At 34.3% G+C, this 19622-nt stretch overlaps 1 protein-coding gene across 5 annotated transcripts in view; it reads right to left on the reverse strand.

Moving 5' to 3' along the window:
* Positions 1-890: 890 nt before the first annotated feature.
* The window catches only part of LOC122040786 (VPS35 endosomal protein-sorting factor-like), a 37747-nt gene continuing 19015 nt past the window's right edge, over positions 891-19622 (reverse strand). For 4 of the 5 annotated variants that reach the window (XM_042600218.1, XM_042600220.1, XM_042600223.1 and 1 more), the window contains 12 exons: positions 15493-15636; positions 15023-15105; positions 13089-13227; positions 12838-12921; positions 10930-11091; positions 10761-10848; positions 9977-10054; positions 5720-5795; positions 5541-5640; positions 1527-1643; positions 1386-1442; positions 891-1277 (listed from right to left, as the gene is read on the reverse strand). In XM_042600218.1, coding sequence (XP_042456152.1) covers positions 1146-1277; positions 1386-1442; positions 1527-1643; positions 5541-5640; positions 5720-5795; positions 9977-10054; positions 10761-10848; positions 10930-11091; positions 12838-12921; positions 13089-13227; positions 15023-15105; positions 15493-15636 — 1260 coding nt within the window. In that variant the 3' untranslated portion in view covers positions 891-1145. The remainder of the gene's footprint in view (positions 1278-1385; positions 1443-1526; positions 1644-5540; positions 5641-5719; positions 5796-9976; positions 10055-10760; positions 10849-10929; positions 11092-12837; positions 12922-13088; positions 13228-15022; positions 15106-15492; positions 15637-19622) is intronic. The other variant, XM_042600219.1, reaches the window with a different exon arrangement.

A 19622-nucleotide genomic window follows, 5' to 3' on the forward strand; every position in this document is an offset into this window, starting at 1 on the left:
TCAACAAAGGAGTTTTTTTAGTGAAGCTTTCTTCAACGCCTTGGATTAACAACTACCTAGATTGTAACCAAGTAAATAAATTGTCCTCTTACTTTTTGTTTAATTTTAGTATTTTGTTTAGTATACTTGTGCTAACTAGAGTTGAAAAAACGAGAAATGTTCGCTTTATTTTTAACAAACAATTCACTCTCCTCTTGCCAGTACCTGGTCCAACAAAATCTTTGAATAGGGTATCTGATGTAGACGTTCTTATAACCGACAACTTACTTGTATTATTGTGTCATAGTTAGACCCTCCAGTGATAAATTAGAGATCTAAAATTCGAAACTTGGATACGACATATTATTAAGAATTTTTCTTCTTAATGGATAGCAAACTTAAGAATGTTGGTTGTTAGGATGAGTCGAAAAGAAACTTTCGTAAAACATAGCCGACCACCTGAGATTCGACATTACCTAACTTGATTAATCATTTTTATCATATGCTTGCCCTCTCCCGCGTGCTATTTAATCGCCTAAGACTAATAATCACTCATGATTTACTTCTTTCATGTTAGCCTAGGAATGAATCAACAAATACGCTGAGACGAATATATCACCTTTTTCCATCATGAATCCTACAATAAATTGCTCATAATTTTATTATTTCTTCATTCTTCTCTGAACATATTTTCTTCTTATACTCGTGCAAGGATAATACAGCTTGAACATAGATTTGTATTAGCTTTGGCTTCAGGTTAGAGATTGCATTCAAATTAGTTTTGCTCCTACTTTTATATCAATGGAGAATTGAGAATCACAATTTTGAAAATAGATTGTGAACAGAGGATACTTCGTTTGTGTTTTTTTATCCAAAAAAAAACATAAAACAAAATTACAAATATCGAAAAGTAACGAACAAGGTCAAATGGCAATATTACCCTATCAAAATCCAATCACAAATATCTCCAAGTAATTAACAAAATCAGGTGGCTGATATTACACAAGAACATATTTTCTAAAGCAATTCTTAATGACCACTAAGAATTAGCAACAAGGTCTGTTTCAGTAAACTCATATCAAACAATAAAGAAAACTCACTAATATCACAGGATATTGTGCCACATGAAAACTAATCTTGTCGTTATATTGCCATGGAAAAGTAGTTCAACCTTCCAGATTTGATGGTAACCTAGAAAAAAGGCTCATAGTTGATTGCAGATACTTGTCCCTCGTATGTAAGCATTCCTTTGCAATATCAATCAGACTAGAGCATTTTAGCAAAAGTTCCTGACTTCTCTGCATGAGCAAAAAAAGAATTATGCATTCAAATACTCATGCTTGTTTAATTGGGCAGATGAAATCGATGGAATAGAGGTAAATGCAAAAGCACAGCCGAGTACATACCCTGTATGAAATGAGAAGACAATTGCAAATATCCAGAGCCAATCTGCCTCGCGTCGCCTTGTGCAAGCAACAAAAATTGTTACTAAATGTGTGGCACTATATCTTTGCTTGATATGAAATCAAAAATTGAATCGAACTTACTGAATTAGGCTCCTGTTGGATAACATCATCCAGGATTTGAATAGTCAGATTGGCTATAGATGAAAGCTCTTGGAAGAATGAGAGGTCTCCAAAAAATAGTTGGGCATTACTAACGACCTGAAGACAGAAGTGACTCCATATGTTAGGAATTTGTAAGCTGTCAGTACGCATAATCTTCTTACACCCACGGATTATTCAAGAGAAATGATTGATAAGAAAGTTGTAGTTTATTCATAACAAACCAAGAAATAAATCCTTTTTTCATTTCCATTTCTATTCCTCATCATAATGAGACGAACTGTAGTGTAAGTATGCTAACTGTGCAAAAAAAGATTACAACGCCATCTCCATTTCCAGTATTCAGATCACTAAACATAATTCATCATGATTTGAAGTTGATTCATGGTTTGAAGTTGATAGGTATTAACCGGCACAACTAAAATGTCATTCCGACCAGGAAAGAAGCCAATAATGATACTATGTTGGAACAGACAAATGTCATTATCCTAGCCAGTGACAGTCCTGATCACAAAAATGGCAAGCTATGAAGATTCTCTTCTCATAACTCGTATTGCACTTGTATCTGCTGATGATGGAAGAAGATAAAACACCATAAAGAGAGGAAAGGCAAAACGCCAAAAAGGCAATAATGATGTGTCTTGCTGGAGTTAGAGAAACCGAGATGTATACATCATATCCTCTACAATTCTAAATGTGTCAATTCAAGTCAACCTCTCAACAGTTAAAGAACATGGAGAAAAACCATTTCTTTTTCTAATACTAAATGTGTTAAGATGATTATTTAGTTTGAGTTTTAAAAAATCATGGGTTGATTTCACTAGCATGCTACAAAAATAAATGCTCACATATGATACATGATACTCATTTTTGTATTAGTGAGGTATAAATTATTAATCATGATGTTTGTAGTTTTTGTAACTTGTTATATCAAAATTTTAATTTGATTACCTTTCTAATTGATATAAGTTTATATTTAGAGGCACACAAACTAAGTGGAAAAGATAATAGAACAAATCTCATTGGAGTTGATCCTGACACTTTGAAGCATACTAAAATTGTATTGTTCTAGTTGGAGAACAAAACCCCAACATGGAACAATACTTTAAAATTTAAACATTGACACACAGTTGATAGCATTCAGAAAATTACCTAAGAGAAGAAATAACTTAAGAAAAACAGAAAAAATAGAACAAATCTCATTGGAGTTGATCTCGACACACTTTGAAGCATACTAAAATTGTATTGTTCTAGTTGGAGAACAAAACCCCAACATGGAACAATACTTTAAAAGTTAAACATTGACACACAGTTGATAGCATTCAGAAAATTACCTAAGAGAAGAAATAACTTAAGAAAAACAGAAAATTGAAAATAAAAGTGAAATGATAAATAATAATCCAAGAATTGCATATCACTGCATCCATGCCTAAATCGAGAGCTACCGTTGTAATATATGACCGCTCATGGTTGATGATTATTCAAAATTAGTACAACACAAGCTGTTCCACCAATCTGATTGCCAAACATCCCAAAAGATCAAGAGAGATTTGAGATAAGGGGTTAACAAATCAACCCAAGTTTAAAATCTTAAGTTGTGACTGAGATTTCTATTTTGATTGAAATGATATAGTTTCAGTCTCTATATTACTATGTTAGTATGGATTTAATATTTGTTTAATTGAATTATTAATAACATGATTAATTTAACTAAGTTCTGGATAATCCACAAACTCTTAGTTCGATAATATTTCCTTTTAGTTTGTTTATTAATTGAGCTTAATTAATCACCATAATTTATATTTTAAAATGAATGTACATGTTTATGGATTTGTGTAATTGTGATTTCAATTTTCTCATGATAAAAACTTTGAGCATTAAATATCACTTTGTTTCTTTTATTTTGTTTCATAAAACTAAAACAATTCAAATCTTCATCATTTATTTTTAATTTGGTTTTCTTTCTTACATGTAAGTGCAATTATGAGAGCTTCAAAATCCAAGTTTTTTTATATTTTGGAGATGTAAAATATTATATTTTGGGGTTAAATTAGATTTGCAATTTTGTAACTAAATTTTATTTAATTTTTTAAAATACAAAATCTATAAAAAATGAAAAATAAAAACCCTGACTTGGACTCAACTCAATCAATTTTGAAAATTTTGAATTCAAGATTTTTCTGATAAAATTAAATTCGAATTTAAATTTTTTTTATACCTTCAAATTGAACTAAATAGAGGTTTTTTCCAAAAAAAAAAAATCACACCTATTACAATCATCATGTATTTTCAATGATATTCTAATAAAATTAATTATAAAAGTGAAAGAAGAATAAATCAATTATTTTCTCCACTTAATTAAATAAAATTTCATTTAATCAAGTGTCCTGCTAAACCCTAGCTACTTCTCAACATCCAGAACAAAGCTAAGAAAAGACGTGGACGAAAAGAAGCTCAATATGATCTTGTTGAACTCTAGTTTTCTCATTGCTTACCCGCACTCCTAAAATCACAAAAGTTAGAACATGAAGAAGTCATATATCAAATTTTATCCTATTTGAATTAGTTGCAACTTTAAATAGTTTTTAAAATTTTAGATGACTAATTAAGTTGAACTAAACTAATATTTTAGGTTTTAAGGTCGAGTGAAAATCGGTCTGCTATTGGTGGAGCGACATGCTGATTAGGATCAAGTGGGTTCAGATTGGCTCAATTTGGTTATCTTGGCTACCTTAAGATTGAACCAAATTTATATATAGGATAGTGAGTGAAGGTTCAATCGAGTAATTAGATTAGTGGAACTTTTGAAAGGTTAGGATTTATTTATATTCTCCTCCCTTTCTCTTTGCATACTCTCCTCACTTCTCTTTCCTTTACTTTACTCGTCATTTGTCGCATGCGTCATCCACCAATAAACCTGATTCCCTTCACTCCTCTTCTCCAGCAACCCTTCTCTTGCACTCAATCTCTCCCCTAGTCTCTCTCCTTATTGTTTCTCTATTTCTGATAAGCATGTCATTGTCACTCGAGAATATCATGTGCAATCATTTAAGCAAGGTGAACGGTCAACTGGTGAAGCTCCAGTGTTGGTATTTAAATCATTTCATGTGTTGATCAACGGGCAAAACAACAATGGTGCTAGCCAGCACAGCTTAGCACTTTAATCCATGCAATCAACTTGGTACTGACAAAGGAGATCCAAGTTTCAAATCTTGCCTATGTCAAAAAATATTACCGCAGCAATTTACGTGTTAAATTTTAACTAATCAACTGAAATAAACTCATCCATGCATGAAAGGGAACTGGTATTATTAAGGATACAAATATGAATTGATCCTTTTCATAACTGCAAGTTTTTAAAATGTGGTTGGCCAATTAACTTTAAGATGAGGTAAAAACTACAAGAGTCGCATGATTCTTTTTCTTCCATTCATCTTTGTTTTGGTATCATCACAGTCAACAAGTCACCGAGAATGCATTTCAAATTAACTTATTGATTTCTTCTACTCAATAAAATGAATCATTGTTAAGAAGCTCTGAAAGAAGAATGCCATCTGGTCAAACATTAGATATGCTATTCTATCCTCAGTGAGTGCAAAGCTACAGGATCTATTGGCTAATTGGCCATGATATTCTGTAAATAATCTTAGGAATGTAAAAATGAAGAGAACCTCGTAAGCAAAAAAAATTTGTTAATGTTGATCCTTGTATTTAAGGGCTCAAGTATTCTGCACCTAATGTTCCAGCACTTTACAAACAGACACTCGAATGCTTGTTTTAACAACAAAACACTTCTTTTTGGGATAGGGACAACAAAACATTGTTGAAATTATTTCTTGTAGAGATAGAAAAAGAAACCCTAGCCCCTGGGAATTGCGACAAAATGCATTTTATAACACTGCAAACGACAAAGCATCATAATTCACAGATAAAACAAAACCTTTGTATATATTCCAAAGCAGATTTTCATAATCAAAATCGATGAAGTGGAAATACCTCAGTGTTTATTGCATAGTACAGAAGCTCCTTTTGAGATAAACTTGCTGATAGGGATATAATTGCACAAAATATCTGAACTTTAGTTCTTGGTGACACCCTAAAGTGGTTCACATGATAAGAAATCAAATTGAGCATATTGTAAAATAAAAAAGAAGTCAGAATTATAAAAGACTTACAAAGATTGACATCTGAAAGTTGTAATAACATCTTGTACCAAATACATCGACCTATCTTCATGGTTGCCTGCATAAACTAAGGAACATTAAACGATAAAAAAATGAACAAATTCAATTTCTTTTTCAAGGTTAAACATATATGACATCTTAACCTAAACTGTTATTCAGATTTCCATTGTCAATATACTTTTTACCCCTTTCAAATTGGTTACTCATGATCCTGTTTGTCCTAAGTGTTTGGGGTCTACAGATATGAGATTTATCCTCCATTGAGATCTATGCAAGGCTATGCCAGTAATTATATTCAAACTAATAAATTTGTTCGTTATTATATTGACTAACAATTTCTTTTGTTTTTGTTTACCTCTTGCACCTCACACGTTAACTGACCCAACTCTTCCAATTACACAAGTTAATTGACAAGTAGTGAATAGACAGCCACTGAGTGTGTTGAACGATAACATCAGACATGAATGCTGAAATTGCAATGATGTGTCTGTTTACTAGGGCAGGAATATAATAAAAAAGGGCAGTCCGGTGCACGAAGCTCCCGCCATGCGAGGTCTCAGGGAAGGATTCATTGTACGCATCCTTACCCTGCTTTTTGCAAGAGGCTATTTTCAGGATTCGAACCCATGACCTTTTGGTCACATGGTAACAACTTTACTGTTGTGCCAAGGCTTCCGTTCAAGGATAGGAATATAATGCTAACATAAATAGGGATGTGAATACTTGGTAGGGCAGTTGTCAATGGTATGCTACTTGCCACTAAGAAATCCAACAAACTTGGTTCTGAGTCTATCTCATCCATCACATCTTATGTTACCGCTACCTTCCTTACCTTTCCAATCCATTCCCTCCTGAGTGTATGTGTTTTCTCTTTGTGCTTTCCCAATTTCATTGCCAAGTCTTGAAGAGCCCTCCCCCCTCCAATTCTTGCTGAAGACCAGAGTATCTCCTTGATTGAATCCCTCTTACATTTCGCTCATTGAAGACCAAGTCTACTTGATTCACCCTCCCCTGGGGAAAGCCAATTTCTCCTCATCTTGCACGTAATGTGGTAGACTGATTCCAATGGATTCATGTGATGTGTGGAAGACATGCAATACAGACCAACCCCTGCTTCTTGAGTAAATCCCAGCTTTTCCTTTTTTTTGTTCTCCTCCTCAGCAAAGACCCCAAATAGTTTGCATACAACCTAAAAACATGATATTTCTGCTCATCGTCTTCTCATCCATGATGACATTCTACCTACCAACCCTAAACCCAATAGTACAATCAGAACTGATATCAAACTCAATGGTTCAGGAGCATTCCAACTGTTGTTAGCCCTTTAGAGAAGAGCACTATCTCACATCTCCAACTACAGACAAGAAAGAAAAATTTAGCTGGTGTAGTTCAGCACTTACCATCTGCATATGACTTCTCGACAATATGGAGCTAATAATAGGTCTCAATGTTCAAAAAAACATAAGCTATTCTTCGGTGAATATCTGAGTATTAAAAACTGGCTTTTGGTGATAGAGGGTTGGGGCCTAAGCAATGAACATTAAAAAATCATTATAAATATAATTACACACTCAAGTTTATAATTATAAATTCTTAAGCAATAATAAACACACACAATTATACATATCATTAATATCAATATAACGTTGCAAAAACACATCTTAAAAATCAATAAATATATAACAATAATAAAATATATCCTATGTCACATTGTAACTAATATAACAGTTATATGACCCTTGGGATTTTAATCCATACATTATGGTTCCAGTTCATACTATACAATATTACAATCTTCACAACATTAAATTGTAATTCATGCTATGTGATTCCAACTGTCCCCTTGAGCTTCAACCTATTCTTGCAACACTTTAGGTCTACTTTCACAAGCGTTGAATTTATTTGGGTGCAATCATAAAGTTTCATGGGACCTCAGTCAGCCTATATTTGTTTGTCATTGATACCCCACAACTTATTTAGCTCTCTCTACAGGATAATCAAATTAACATTAGTTTGTGGAAGTTCAATGGGTGCTTTTTAGTGGGTCAATATTCCCACATCACATGATCGTATTTGACACAACAATAGGATATCAAGTTCTCAACTTTGTAATTAACACTAAGACTACGTTTGGTAGGGTGTAATCTTCCTTGTAATGTAATCAGGATTACATTACAAGGTTGATTATTTTGTTTGGTTTAATTTTAAACTTGTAATGTAATGTAATCTGGATTACAAAAGGTAGTGAAGTTTTGTAATCTGGATTACAAAACAAATACTATGTAATCCGATTACATTACGATGTCACCGTTTAACCAAAATTTAAATGTCGAATATACCCCTAGTCCACTGCGGCTGCCGCCACCGACGACCGTCGCTCGCCGCCGGTCGTCGCCGACGACCATCGACGGGTGTCATCGGCTACCACCGACGGTCGTTGTCGGAGACCACCGTCGGCCGTCGCCGGAGACCACCGTCGGCCGTCGCCGGAGACCACCGTCGGCCGTCGCCGGCGACCACCACCGGCGTCGCCGGCGACCACCGCCGGCCGTCGCCGGTGACCACCGCCGGCCGTCGCTGCCACCCGCGACCACCGCCGACCACTGCCGCCCGCCGTCGCCGGCCACCTTCGGCCGTCACCGTCGACGGTTGTTGTTGTCGTCGGTTGTCGGCCGGCGACGGTCAGCGGTTGCCGACGGCGGCGGCCGGCGGAGGAGGCCAACGGCGACGGCCAGCGGAGGAGGCCAACGGCGGCGGCCAGCGGAGGAGGCCAACGGCGGCGGCCACTAGTTGCCGCAAGCTCCGGCAAAGGTGCGGTGGCCATCGATAGAGATCGCAGGATATTTTTGTCATTTTATAATATTACGAATTACATTGATTATAAAAAATAATAGACACCAAACAAAAAAATGTAATCACCCTTGTAATCAAAGATTACATACATTACATTACCAAACGTAGTAATGTAATCAAGATTACATTACATTACATTACAAATTTGATTACATTACAAGCTACATTACATTACACCCAACCAAACGTAGCCTAATTTCTAAAGTCATTTATCATTGTTAACAATTTTGTGTATGAGACTTCATGAGTACCTATAGAAGTATTATTGGTAAGATATAATTGGATCAAGCTATTAAACCTATTTGTATAAAAGCGAGTAAAAAAACATAGCTTATCACCATTAATTTTTGCAAGACAGCTACTATGAGGAAGCATACATGACTTTGTTGGCAAAATATTTTTTCCATGCAAATGCAATTTAAAAGATCCTTCTCATTGTTCATTCAATGCCATGAGTAAACAATAGTTTATCTTAAGGTATGGAATATCACTCCAATCCTGGCCTTTTGATTCTTAGCCAGAACGATATACCGGTGCTATGTCTGGCACCAGACATACCGGTGCTATGTCTGGCAATAACAACTATGGAAATGAAATTCACACGTTCATTGCCAGGACTTCAACAAATTTCAATTGCCATAGATTTCAGCATGGATTTCAATGAATTATTGAAGCTAAGCATTTCATACAGTACAAAACCTTTTAATCAGTAATTCCTTCCATGAATCTTGAAATACCAACGTAATTGTGATTAGGGCAGTAAACGAGCCGAGCCGAGCCGAGCTTTGGGGTATTCAAGCTTGTTTGATAAGGCCGAGCCGAGCCGAGCCGAAATGAACCAAGCTTTTGAAATGATTGTTCAAGCTTGGCTTAGTTTATTTTTTATGAGCTTGAGCTTGTTTGAAGCTTGGCTTGAGCTTGACTTATTTAAATGTTATCGAGCTCTCAATTCAAGCTTAGCTTGAGTTTGGTTCGAGCTTGGCTTGAGCTTAGTTTGCTTAGATGTTATCGAACTCTTAATTCAAGCTTGTTTGATTATTTGAAAACTTTAGTTGTTTGATTGGTTATTGAGCTTGATAATTTAAACTTATTTGTTTGTTTTATTTTATTTTATTATTTATTTAGCATATTGAAAATAGTTTTGTTAATGAATATGATTCGTGAACATTATTCACAAACGTTGTTCACGAACGTTAACGAGCTGAACATATATGTGTAAGCTTGTTTGTTTAGTTTAACGAGCTCTTCAAGCTTGTTTATTTAATTAATCTTATGTATATTGAACGAACATAAGCAAACTCTTACCAAGCCGATCACCAAGCTTATTCACGAACTCTTACTAATTGTGATCTTACAGATTTAATAATGAGGAGGCAAGGAAAAGAGAAGAAATACCTGGTAAGATAAGTAAGAAACTGCATACTTTGCATGTCAAGGAACATATTTGATCTTCATCAATTGGGATGCCAGAACCTTCAGACCAATATATACGTTAAGTTGGTTAAAAGAAGCATGGAAGATGGAAAGAAAAGATAGAGCAAAATGGCGGGACATTAGCACAAGTAGCACAGTTGATTTTAAAAGTAAATAAAAAAAAAAAAAAAAACAACAACATCGAGCACTAAAGTATCTCCAAATGTATGATAATTTTTTAGGATTCATTAATTCTAGAGGAATTTCTACAGGAAATTATCTTCTGTCACCTCATGTGGCGTGGGATGCTCCTTAACATAAACTCAACACCAAAATTAGAAGAAACAAGTTTCATCCTTGTAAAAAGGATTAGTTACAGTTAATTAACAGCTTCTATTATTCAACTTCATATGCTTTTTCATTACTAGAAAGAAAAGGAACTGTCCTCAAGATGCAATAAAAGATTTTTCAGTTCACAATGAGATAAAGAAGATTCCCTTGTGGATTGGTTATATTCTTGTTAAATTACTTCCACAGCTATTTGAATTCTCACCTCCATCTCTATTGAAGCAAGTTCCATGTGGTTTTTGCAATTACACTTGTATTTCAGTATCTTCACAACTTTATAAATGTTGATTAATTTCCACCACTTAAAGGAAATGTAAAGGGTTTCTTTGTTTAGAGTAATTGGAGAAACAGAGTCTAAAGAGCTCTGATATAGTAGGAAACGAATGCTAAAGAAAAAGTAAAATATCAGCATCTAAACCTTCTGCCATATCCAAGCATTGTAAGCAACTGATAACCGAAATAATAAATCCTTCTGAATGTGATATGAGGCCCCCAAACAATGCAATCTGCAAAACAAACAAAAGGAAGATAAGTCAATTAGTATTTGTGAAGCCTACAATCAACATGGTATTTGTCCAAGTAGTCACCTCAGCAGACTCCAGATAAAGATTCATCCGCCTAATTCTGTCAGAAACTGATGGGAGTGTAACATCATTGAAAGCCAGGCAGGACTTTAGAAAACTAAGAAACTTTGGTTTGTCTCGAAAAAATTTGATTCCCAGATTGTTGCTTGAGTGAACAAGAATACTCTATAAAAGAAACTACCAAAGGAAATTAGGAACATAACTAGAGGAGAAAAACTAATAACCTTAATGTTGAATACACAAAATGCAGATTAACAGTCAAATGCATGGATACTCCAATTGTAGATAATGTTCCAAGCAAGAAATCCCAAGCCATGTGAAGTTTCAATATCTAGAACGATATGATGTCGTTGCTATATCGTGTCATGCCAGTACAATTTGAATACTTGGTTAATTGAATTAGTAATAATAACATAATTAATTTTACTCATAAGTTGTAATTCTTTAATTAACTTTTTTACTTTAATTAATTGTTTGTTTAATAATTAATTAGATTATTTATACATGTTCAGTTCCTATTTATTTTTTATCAATTAATTTGATTACCTTAATTTTTAGAATTAAAAAATGTTTGTAACTATTTAGCTTTAATTTTTATTAGTTATTTGCAAACTGTATACTTCTTTCATTTTATAATAATTTTCCACTTGTAATTTATTCAACTTTAGCAATAAAATGTTGGAATGACTAATGAGGAAAAAAAAAATTCTAGTCCTCCATATACTTGAGCATCCTTTGATTTCAAATTTTGTACAACTGCAACAATTTCAGATTTAAACTTCATCTTATATAATTTCCTGTAAAATGAACAAATATTTTTATGACTTTATGAAATTGTGTTAAAATTATTTATTAGCATTTGATAAAAACTTAAAGTATTAAATAACATTTTTTGATATTTGGCATCATAAAACCCTAATGAAAACTACTGGATGTAGTGAAATAAATTAAAATTCTATCATTTAATTTTTCTTTGGCTTTGTTTGTTCTATATAATTATAATTATTAAAGTGGACAAAAAAACTAAAGAAATTTATTTTTTTTTAAATTTGACACCAAAAAGATTATATTTTAGGGTTAAAATAGATTTTAAATTTTATAATTAAATTTACTAATTTGACAATTATGAATTTTTAAAAAATTAAATCAATAAAACTTGATTTGGACTCGATTAAATCAAATTTGAAATTTTCCATATTTAAGAATTTTTTTTTGATAAATCACATTTAAATTTGAAAATAGAATTTATTTTTAAAAATATTCTTGTCTAGATAAAAATTTAATTAAAGTGACATGTGAACCATAGCTAGTGCTTGAAAAAAAAATAAAAAGAGAAAAAAAAAACGCAAACCCTATCTCATCAATTATAGATTTCGTATTACCTCCTTACATAATCTCCCCGTCTTTTTCGATATTACAAAAGTTAGGATATAAGAAAAACTATCACCAATGTTAGATACTAAAGTAGATACTAAAGTCTATCCTATTTAAGTTTTTATATTTCAAATTAGATTTTTTTTTGGACAAATTAACAACATTGTGTATGATTTCACTGTGAACATGTCAGGGTAAACATAAATATCTAGAAATATTACATGCTATTCATTTTTGCATAACAATCAAATTTGAAAAGTTGGTATTGGGAACTAAACAAAGTCAAGGTTCCTTCTTAATGTCTTTCAAAGTTTTTAACGGTGCCTGTTTTCATAGGGATTTTAAATGAAGAGAAATTACTAGCAAAAAGTTAGTAGGAGCTGCTAACAGTTGCTAGAACATAATTTATTTATCTACAACAATTTTTTGATCTTAAGATTTAGAATAAGAAAAAGTAGTTTAGCAGAGAAGCATATATCGAGCGAGAACTGAGAAATGAAATATAGAATTAATATCACCCATGGCATACAGACTAACCTTAACTTCCTCAATATTTCCAAATGCTGCACGAGAATCACATAGAAATGACAAATGACGTTCTAAATCAGCTCCGAAATTGACCTATAAATTCGAAGGAAACTCATTACTGGCCAGTTTCAGGAAACAATAAATTGCACTAGGAACAGTTGATTCAATCTTTGTAGTAAACAACAAAGAAAGCAACAAACTGTGCAAGAGCTAGCAGTTTTATCTGCAGGGATCATTAAAGTCAAATCAGATATATTTACCATGCCAACAAATTTAGATATCAGATCTGCTTTTTGCTTATTCTCATCATTCATATTTGAGATATCAATGCTCTCATGAAGGACTTGAGATACTTCAAAAAGAAATTGTATTGTGCAAGGATTATCAATACAACCAGCTCTGCAACAAATAATCACTAATTAATAAAAAATGAAACACCTTTAATTGATAAGAGAATAGCCATAACAAGAAGCAGCAAGGAAATGTTCTATCTATCCACAGAATTTGCTTTCCGGCATCAGGCTATATGTAAGACATCCTTTAACTGAACCACGACAATTTAAATATTCTTTTATTGTTTCTAATGATTTGTCTAGATCCTCTTGCATCAGCAAAGTCATGGATGGTTTTCTCCTTCGACATGTAATCACACTTTAGGAGCTTCTTTCTCAATTTTTCTTCTACCAATGATATAATCAAATTATTGACAAAATGGAAAATTATGCCAAGGTTTCCACCACAAGGCAAAAAAATATTGAACAAAAGTGTCAAAAATAATTTATAATATGATAGCTAGAACGACAGTTTTGTATTTACAAATGGAATTGGAGTATTTTGGCTTCGCATAGGCATTTTAAAATGCACCCAAAAAAAGTTTCTGAGCTAAAGTACACTTTTCAAACACTATAGCTTTTGATAAGTAATCTTCCAAATATGCTTTCGAAGGACTTTATTACATATAACTTTTTAGGAAAGATCTATCTACAAAAACACTCAGATTTTTGTTACTCAAACTCTGGTATATTAAGGGACACCATGTCAGATTCCTTGATCCCCAAGTTCCTACTTAATAATCCGGTGTGTTTGAATACGTGAATACATATCCCTGTCTAACAGAGACCGAGCATATCAAAATATAGTAGACAAAAATATGTACAATTCTATCAGACTATTAATATCCACATTTAAATAGTTTCATTTTCATTTACACTTATCAGATTGAATTATGGAATTTTTTTAATTAACGCATTATAGATATTTGAATATTAGGAAAATGTCATTTTCCTCACATTAACCGCTTCTGCAAAATGTACCATGTAGTTTTAATATTTTTAAAATGTCCCTGTATCTTATAAACTCAATCCCTCCACCCCCAGCCCCATCCTTTTTCTAAAAATAATAAAATGTTTTAATATCGTTCTTGGAATGGAGAATAAAATGCATACAGTTATAGATGCTAAAGAAGAGGGTAGTTTGACAAATCAAAATGCTAGAAGGTGGAGTGAATGTCATACCTACCGTTTAAGGAACTAAATTGAGGAAGGGACAAATCCTAACATTTGCAATAGAAATGGAAAATCAACCCACACTAATCCTATTTCTTTAGTTTTTCAAGTTACTGGTCTGGCTTTAAAATTTGTGGTCTTCACTATTCAGGATTGGGATCCAGATTTATATGTATGTTTGTAATCACATATATTTATCTCTATAGTATATGTTAATATATTTAAAACCCCCAAAAAATAATTTTAAAAAACTGATTAATGCGGAACAAACCAAACTATTTTCTTGGTTCAAGTTTTTTCCTAAACATGTGGGTATGGGTTCAAGTTTTTTAAGTCCATAACAGGAATCAACTCTCAGGTCAGGTCAAGTTTTCCCAAAGAATCAAAAAATTTGACTAGACCAATCAAGCCCAGTTGCATCCCTAGGTTGCATTAGCATATATGTTCCATTGATGCTGATTTGATCAGATAGCAGAACAAAGATATAGTGTATCTAGAGTAGGGTGGAATAGAAGGAAATGACACTAGGAATGTGTTAGACAATTTCCACTCTTTTTGAAGATAGGTAAGGTATCTGTTAGGGAGATATCCGAAGAATCACCCGTAGGAAATTGCACCCAAAAACATAATCTTGAAACTTTTCAAGTAGAAAACAGATCAGCAAAAAAGAGTAAATAAGGATGACTCACCTAATACCTTTATGAAGTATATTCACATACACACTATTGCGCCAATTTCCATATAAACGATCAAGAATTGTCATGAAATGTTCCTTCATATGTAAAAATAGAGGAGTTGACCCCAGGTAAGTGTTAGTATTACAACAAAGACTAAGAAGCAAAACTAAGCAAATTCTGCAACAAGAATTGGAAAAGACAAAGACTTAAGAAATTCTATAGCCCCTAATCCAAATTGGACAAAGATAACAAAAGACTATAAAATTAGAAAATCACTGTTCTTGAATAACCATCTACATCACTAGCTAATCTATAACCAATTGAGAACGCAAGGATTGATTCAAGACAACCAGACAATCACCAAATCCAATAGAAATAAGGTAATAACCAAACAAAAGGGAGTTCAATAGTTCATAACTCCTAGGACTAGAAAAAGGAAGTAAAATAGAAAAAAAAAAACAAGTTTCAGGTGGATAGATTACCAAAGCAAGCATGTCTTCCAATCTATCAAGGTGATTGATAATTTTGACAAGAATAGACTGAAGAATGTCCAGCTCAATTTCATCAACCTTATCCTGATGAGATCTCTTCAGAATGCCATCCAGCATGATGGATAGATAGTTGTTCTGATATAGGAAAAAACAATAAACTGATTAACGAACATAAACAGCTGGAAGAAAACAGTGGAAATGTCATATTCCAAATTACAAATACTATCACGAATATGACACAACCTCAATAAGAGACACAATTTTTATATTCACATAGAGAAATGACAACACTCCTAGGCAAATTAAACAAGAGGAATCTAAACACTTATATTGTTAAAATCACATTGCTCAATCAAATGATCAAGTGACTGGAGAAAGAAGTTAGAGAGAACAAGGGCAGGATAAATTTTATTTATAAAATGGTCGATCTTTAGTGAGCCTCTTATATATGCTTTTAGATAACTAAATCTTATAGAACTTCTTATATACTTTAAATAGAAAACAGCAATGCAAAAAGTAGATAGAGAAATAGAGAAGATGAGAAGATGGTGAACCTACCTTGAAGAGGAGAAGAAAACACATCAAACTGCCACCATCCACTAATCCATCACCAGTCTGTCCATGTGAAAGAGTAGGCTCGAGGTTTCGCACAAGGCATGAGATATTAGAAAAAAAAAATTGGATCAACCGGCGGTTAACAGGCAGTCCACCAATTTTTGACTTATGGAATCGGAACCCGCCCAGCATCCTGCCGAGCCGATTCCGATTCGGCCCTGCGAATCGAGTCAACAAGCAATCGACCCGTTGACCCAGTTACAGGCCGAACTCGGCCCGGGGTCGGGTCTACACGGAACAGGAAGGTTTAAACTTTGGCTTTAATAAAACTTAGTTAATAGTTTAATCAACTCCCAATTATCATTCGGATAATTTAAATAGGCTTAATTAAAACCTAATAAAATTATACCCTCATATATATATATATATATTAAAAAAAATATTTTTTATTTTTTATATCTTTTATTTTAAATTAATATATTTTATATTTAAAGAATACCGAAACTATATCAACACGACATAATACGATACCGAAACCGTATCGTTTTAGTCCAGGACTGAAACCTCGGTACGACTAGATTTTAAATCATGCATTTGACCAAAATAAAAGTAATAAATTAACTCTTGAAGATGGAATCTAGAACGGGAAAGAGAATACTAATATGAATACATGGAGGCTGCTATAGTGGGGACACATAAAAGGAGATCCGTAAGAAGTTTTGGGGCACTAATTTGAATATTTGTTAATTACATGTGCTGAAGTTTTGGTCTCGTGAGAATCAAAGCAATTAGGATGCCATTAATAATCAGAGGCAAATAAAAAATGCAATGTCCCAGTACATTGTGAACATTAGAAGAACAAAGTTTCCATTTCTTATCGTATATACAATGATAAATGCTGGACATGCAGAATAAAAGGAATATGCCCATGGGAGGAACTTAAAGAAAAAATTGATTTACTTGGTTGCCAACTAAATAAATATATAGGGGGTGTTCAAAGTAAAACCCTAAAATCTCGTGTCCTGAGAACCACGAGTTAGGCCTTTATATAGAAAAGAAGATATAGAACAAAAGTCAAAAATACCCCTATACATATTCTAACACTCCCTCTCAAGCTGGAGAATATAGATCATATGCACCAAGCTTGTTACATATGTAGTCAACTCGGGGACCTCTAAGTGACTTAGTGAATATATCTGCTAACTGATCATGTGAGCAAAACTAGTAGATATTTCTCCAGATATGACTTTCTCTCTGACAAAGTGATAGTCAACTTCAATATGCTTTGTCCTCTCATGGAAGACCGGATTTGAGGCAATATGCATAGCGGCCTGGTTGTCACATATGAGTGACATTGGTGTAACCTCTCCAAACCTTAGTTCCTGAAACAATTGTTTTAACCATATAAGTTCTTGACTGGCTATAGTCATAGCTCGATATTTTGCCTCTGCACTGGATCTTGCCACAACATTCTGCTTTTTGCTTTTCCAAGAAACAAGGTTACCTCCGACAAATATACAAAATCTGAAGTAGATCTTCTATCAGAGGGAGATCCAACCCAATCTGCATCAGAATATCCCACAATTTGAGTATGTCCTTTGTCTTTATATAGAAGACCCTTTCCTGGTGCACCCCTGATATATCGAATAATGCGAGTCACGGCATCCCAATGTTCTTTACACGGAGAGTTGAGAAACTGACTTACTACACTTACTGCAAATGAGATATCCAGACGAATGACAGTAAGGTAGCTTAGTTTCCCTACTAATTGCCTGTACCGTTTAGGATTTGAAAGAAGCTCCTCTTGATTTGGCAAGAGCTTGACATTAGGATCCATGGGATTGTCGATTGTCTTTGAGTTTAACATTCCTGTTTCTTCCAGAATATCCATTGCATACTTCCTTTGGGATATAATGATCTCATCTTTAGACTGTGCCACTTCTATTCCTAGGAAATATTTGAGTTTGCCGAGATCCTTTGTCTGGAAATGTTTGAAAATATGTTGTTTTACTTGTGAAATCCCAAGATGATCATGCAACCAGTAGATGAGTGGCGATAAAAGACAGAATGATCGGCCTCGCTTCGAGTCATGTCAAACTGTTGAATTACGGTACTAAATCTACTGAACCATGCTCTGGGTGACTGCTTGAGACCATATAAAGATTTCCGTAAGCGACATACAAGACCAGAAGACTCCCCCTGAGCGACAAAACACGGAGGTTGCTCCATGTAGACTTCCTCGAGCAGGTCACCATGTAAGAATGCATTTTTTATGTCTAATTGATGAAGGGGCCAATGGTGAATTGCAGCAATAGACAAGAAAAGACGCATAGAAGACATCTTGGTAACAGGAGAAAAAGTGTCTCCATAATCCAATCCAAACACCTGATTCGACTCCAACACCTTCCTATACTGACTTTCTGAAATGGTTTGAGAATCGTCAGACTTCTGATTCCACTGCTACCATTGCACATGCTGGTATTTCCTTTGCTGGCATATCTCATTCTTCGGATTCTTGGGTTCTTGATTCTGGGGCCACCGCTCATATCACTGGTAATAAATCTCTATTTTCCTCTCTCACTACTTCTGGTAATTTACCAATGGTCACCATAGCCAATGGTTCTCAAACTCAATCCCAGGGTATTGGCATTGTTCATCCTTCTTCATCTCTTTCCATTCATAATGTTCTTTATGTTCTCAAAGCTCCTTTTAATTTATTGCCGATAAGTCAACTCACTCGTTCTCTTGATTGTGTCATTTCTTTTACTAACACGTCTGTTTCCTTAGGAAACAGGACCGGAGTACGGGGAGGATGATTGGCTTCGGATGTGAATCTCATGGCCTATATCGGCTTCAACAACCGTCTTTTGTTGGTTCGGCAACGTCATCTCCACTACTTATTCATGCTCAGTTGGGTCATCCAGGTCTTAATAAGTTGAAACAGTTACATCCTAGTCTTTCTCACTTAGAGTCTTTATCTTGTGAGTCGTGTCAACTAGGTAAGCATATTCATAGTTCTTTTTCTCCTCGCATTGAGGGTCGGGCTATGTCTCCTTTTGCTTTGGTTCATTCTGATGTTTGGGGTCCGAGTCGTGTTTCTTCTACAATGGGGTCAAGGTATTTTGTTATTTTTATAGACGATTTTTCCCGTTGTACATGGATATATCTAATGAAGGATCGTTCTGAATTGTTTTCTATTTTTGAATCCTTTTTCCTTGAAATAAAAACTCAATTTGGTACTTCCCTTCGAACTTTGCAAAGGGATAATGCACGCGAGTATTTATCTACTCAGTTTCGTACTTTCTTGACATCTCATGGTGTGTTGCATCGCACGTCTTGCCCTCATACCCCTCAACAGAATGAGGTTGCAGAATACAAGAATCGTCATCTCTTTGAGACCACTCGGACTCTTCTTCTTCATTCTCATGTCCCTCATCAGTTTTGGGGTGATGTCGTACTTACTGCCTGTTATCTCATCAATCGCATGCCTTCATCCACTCTCCAGGGTAAAATACCTCATCAGGTCCTTTATTTGCATCAGTCTCTTCATCCTTTACCACCTCGGG

This window comes from Zingiber officinale, chromosome 2A, assembly GCF_018446385.1.
Source record: "Zingiber officinale cultivar Zhangliang chromosome 2A, Zo_v1.1, whole genome shotgun sequence".
In the NCBI taxonomy this organism is placed as follows: domain Eukaryota; kingdom Viridiplantae; phylum Streptophyta; class Magnoliopsida; order Zingiberales; family Zingiberaceae; genus Zingiber; species Zingiber officinale.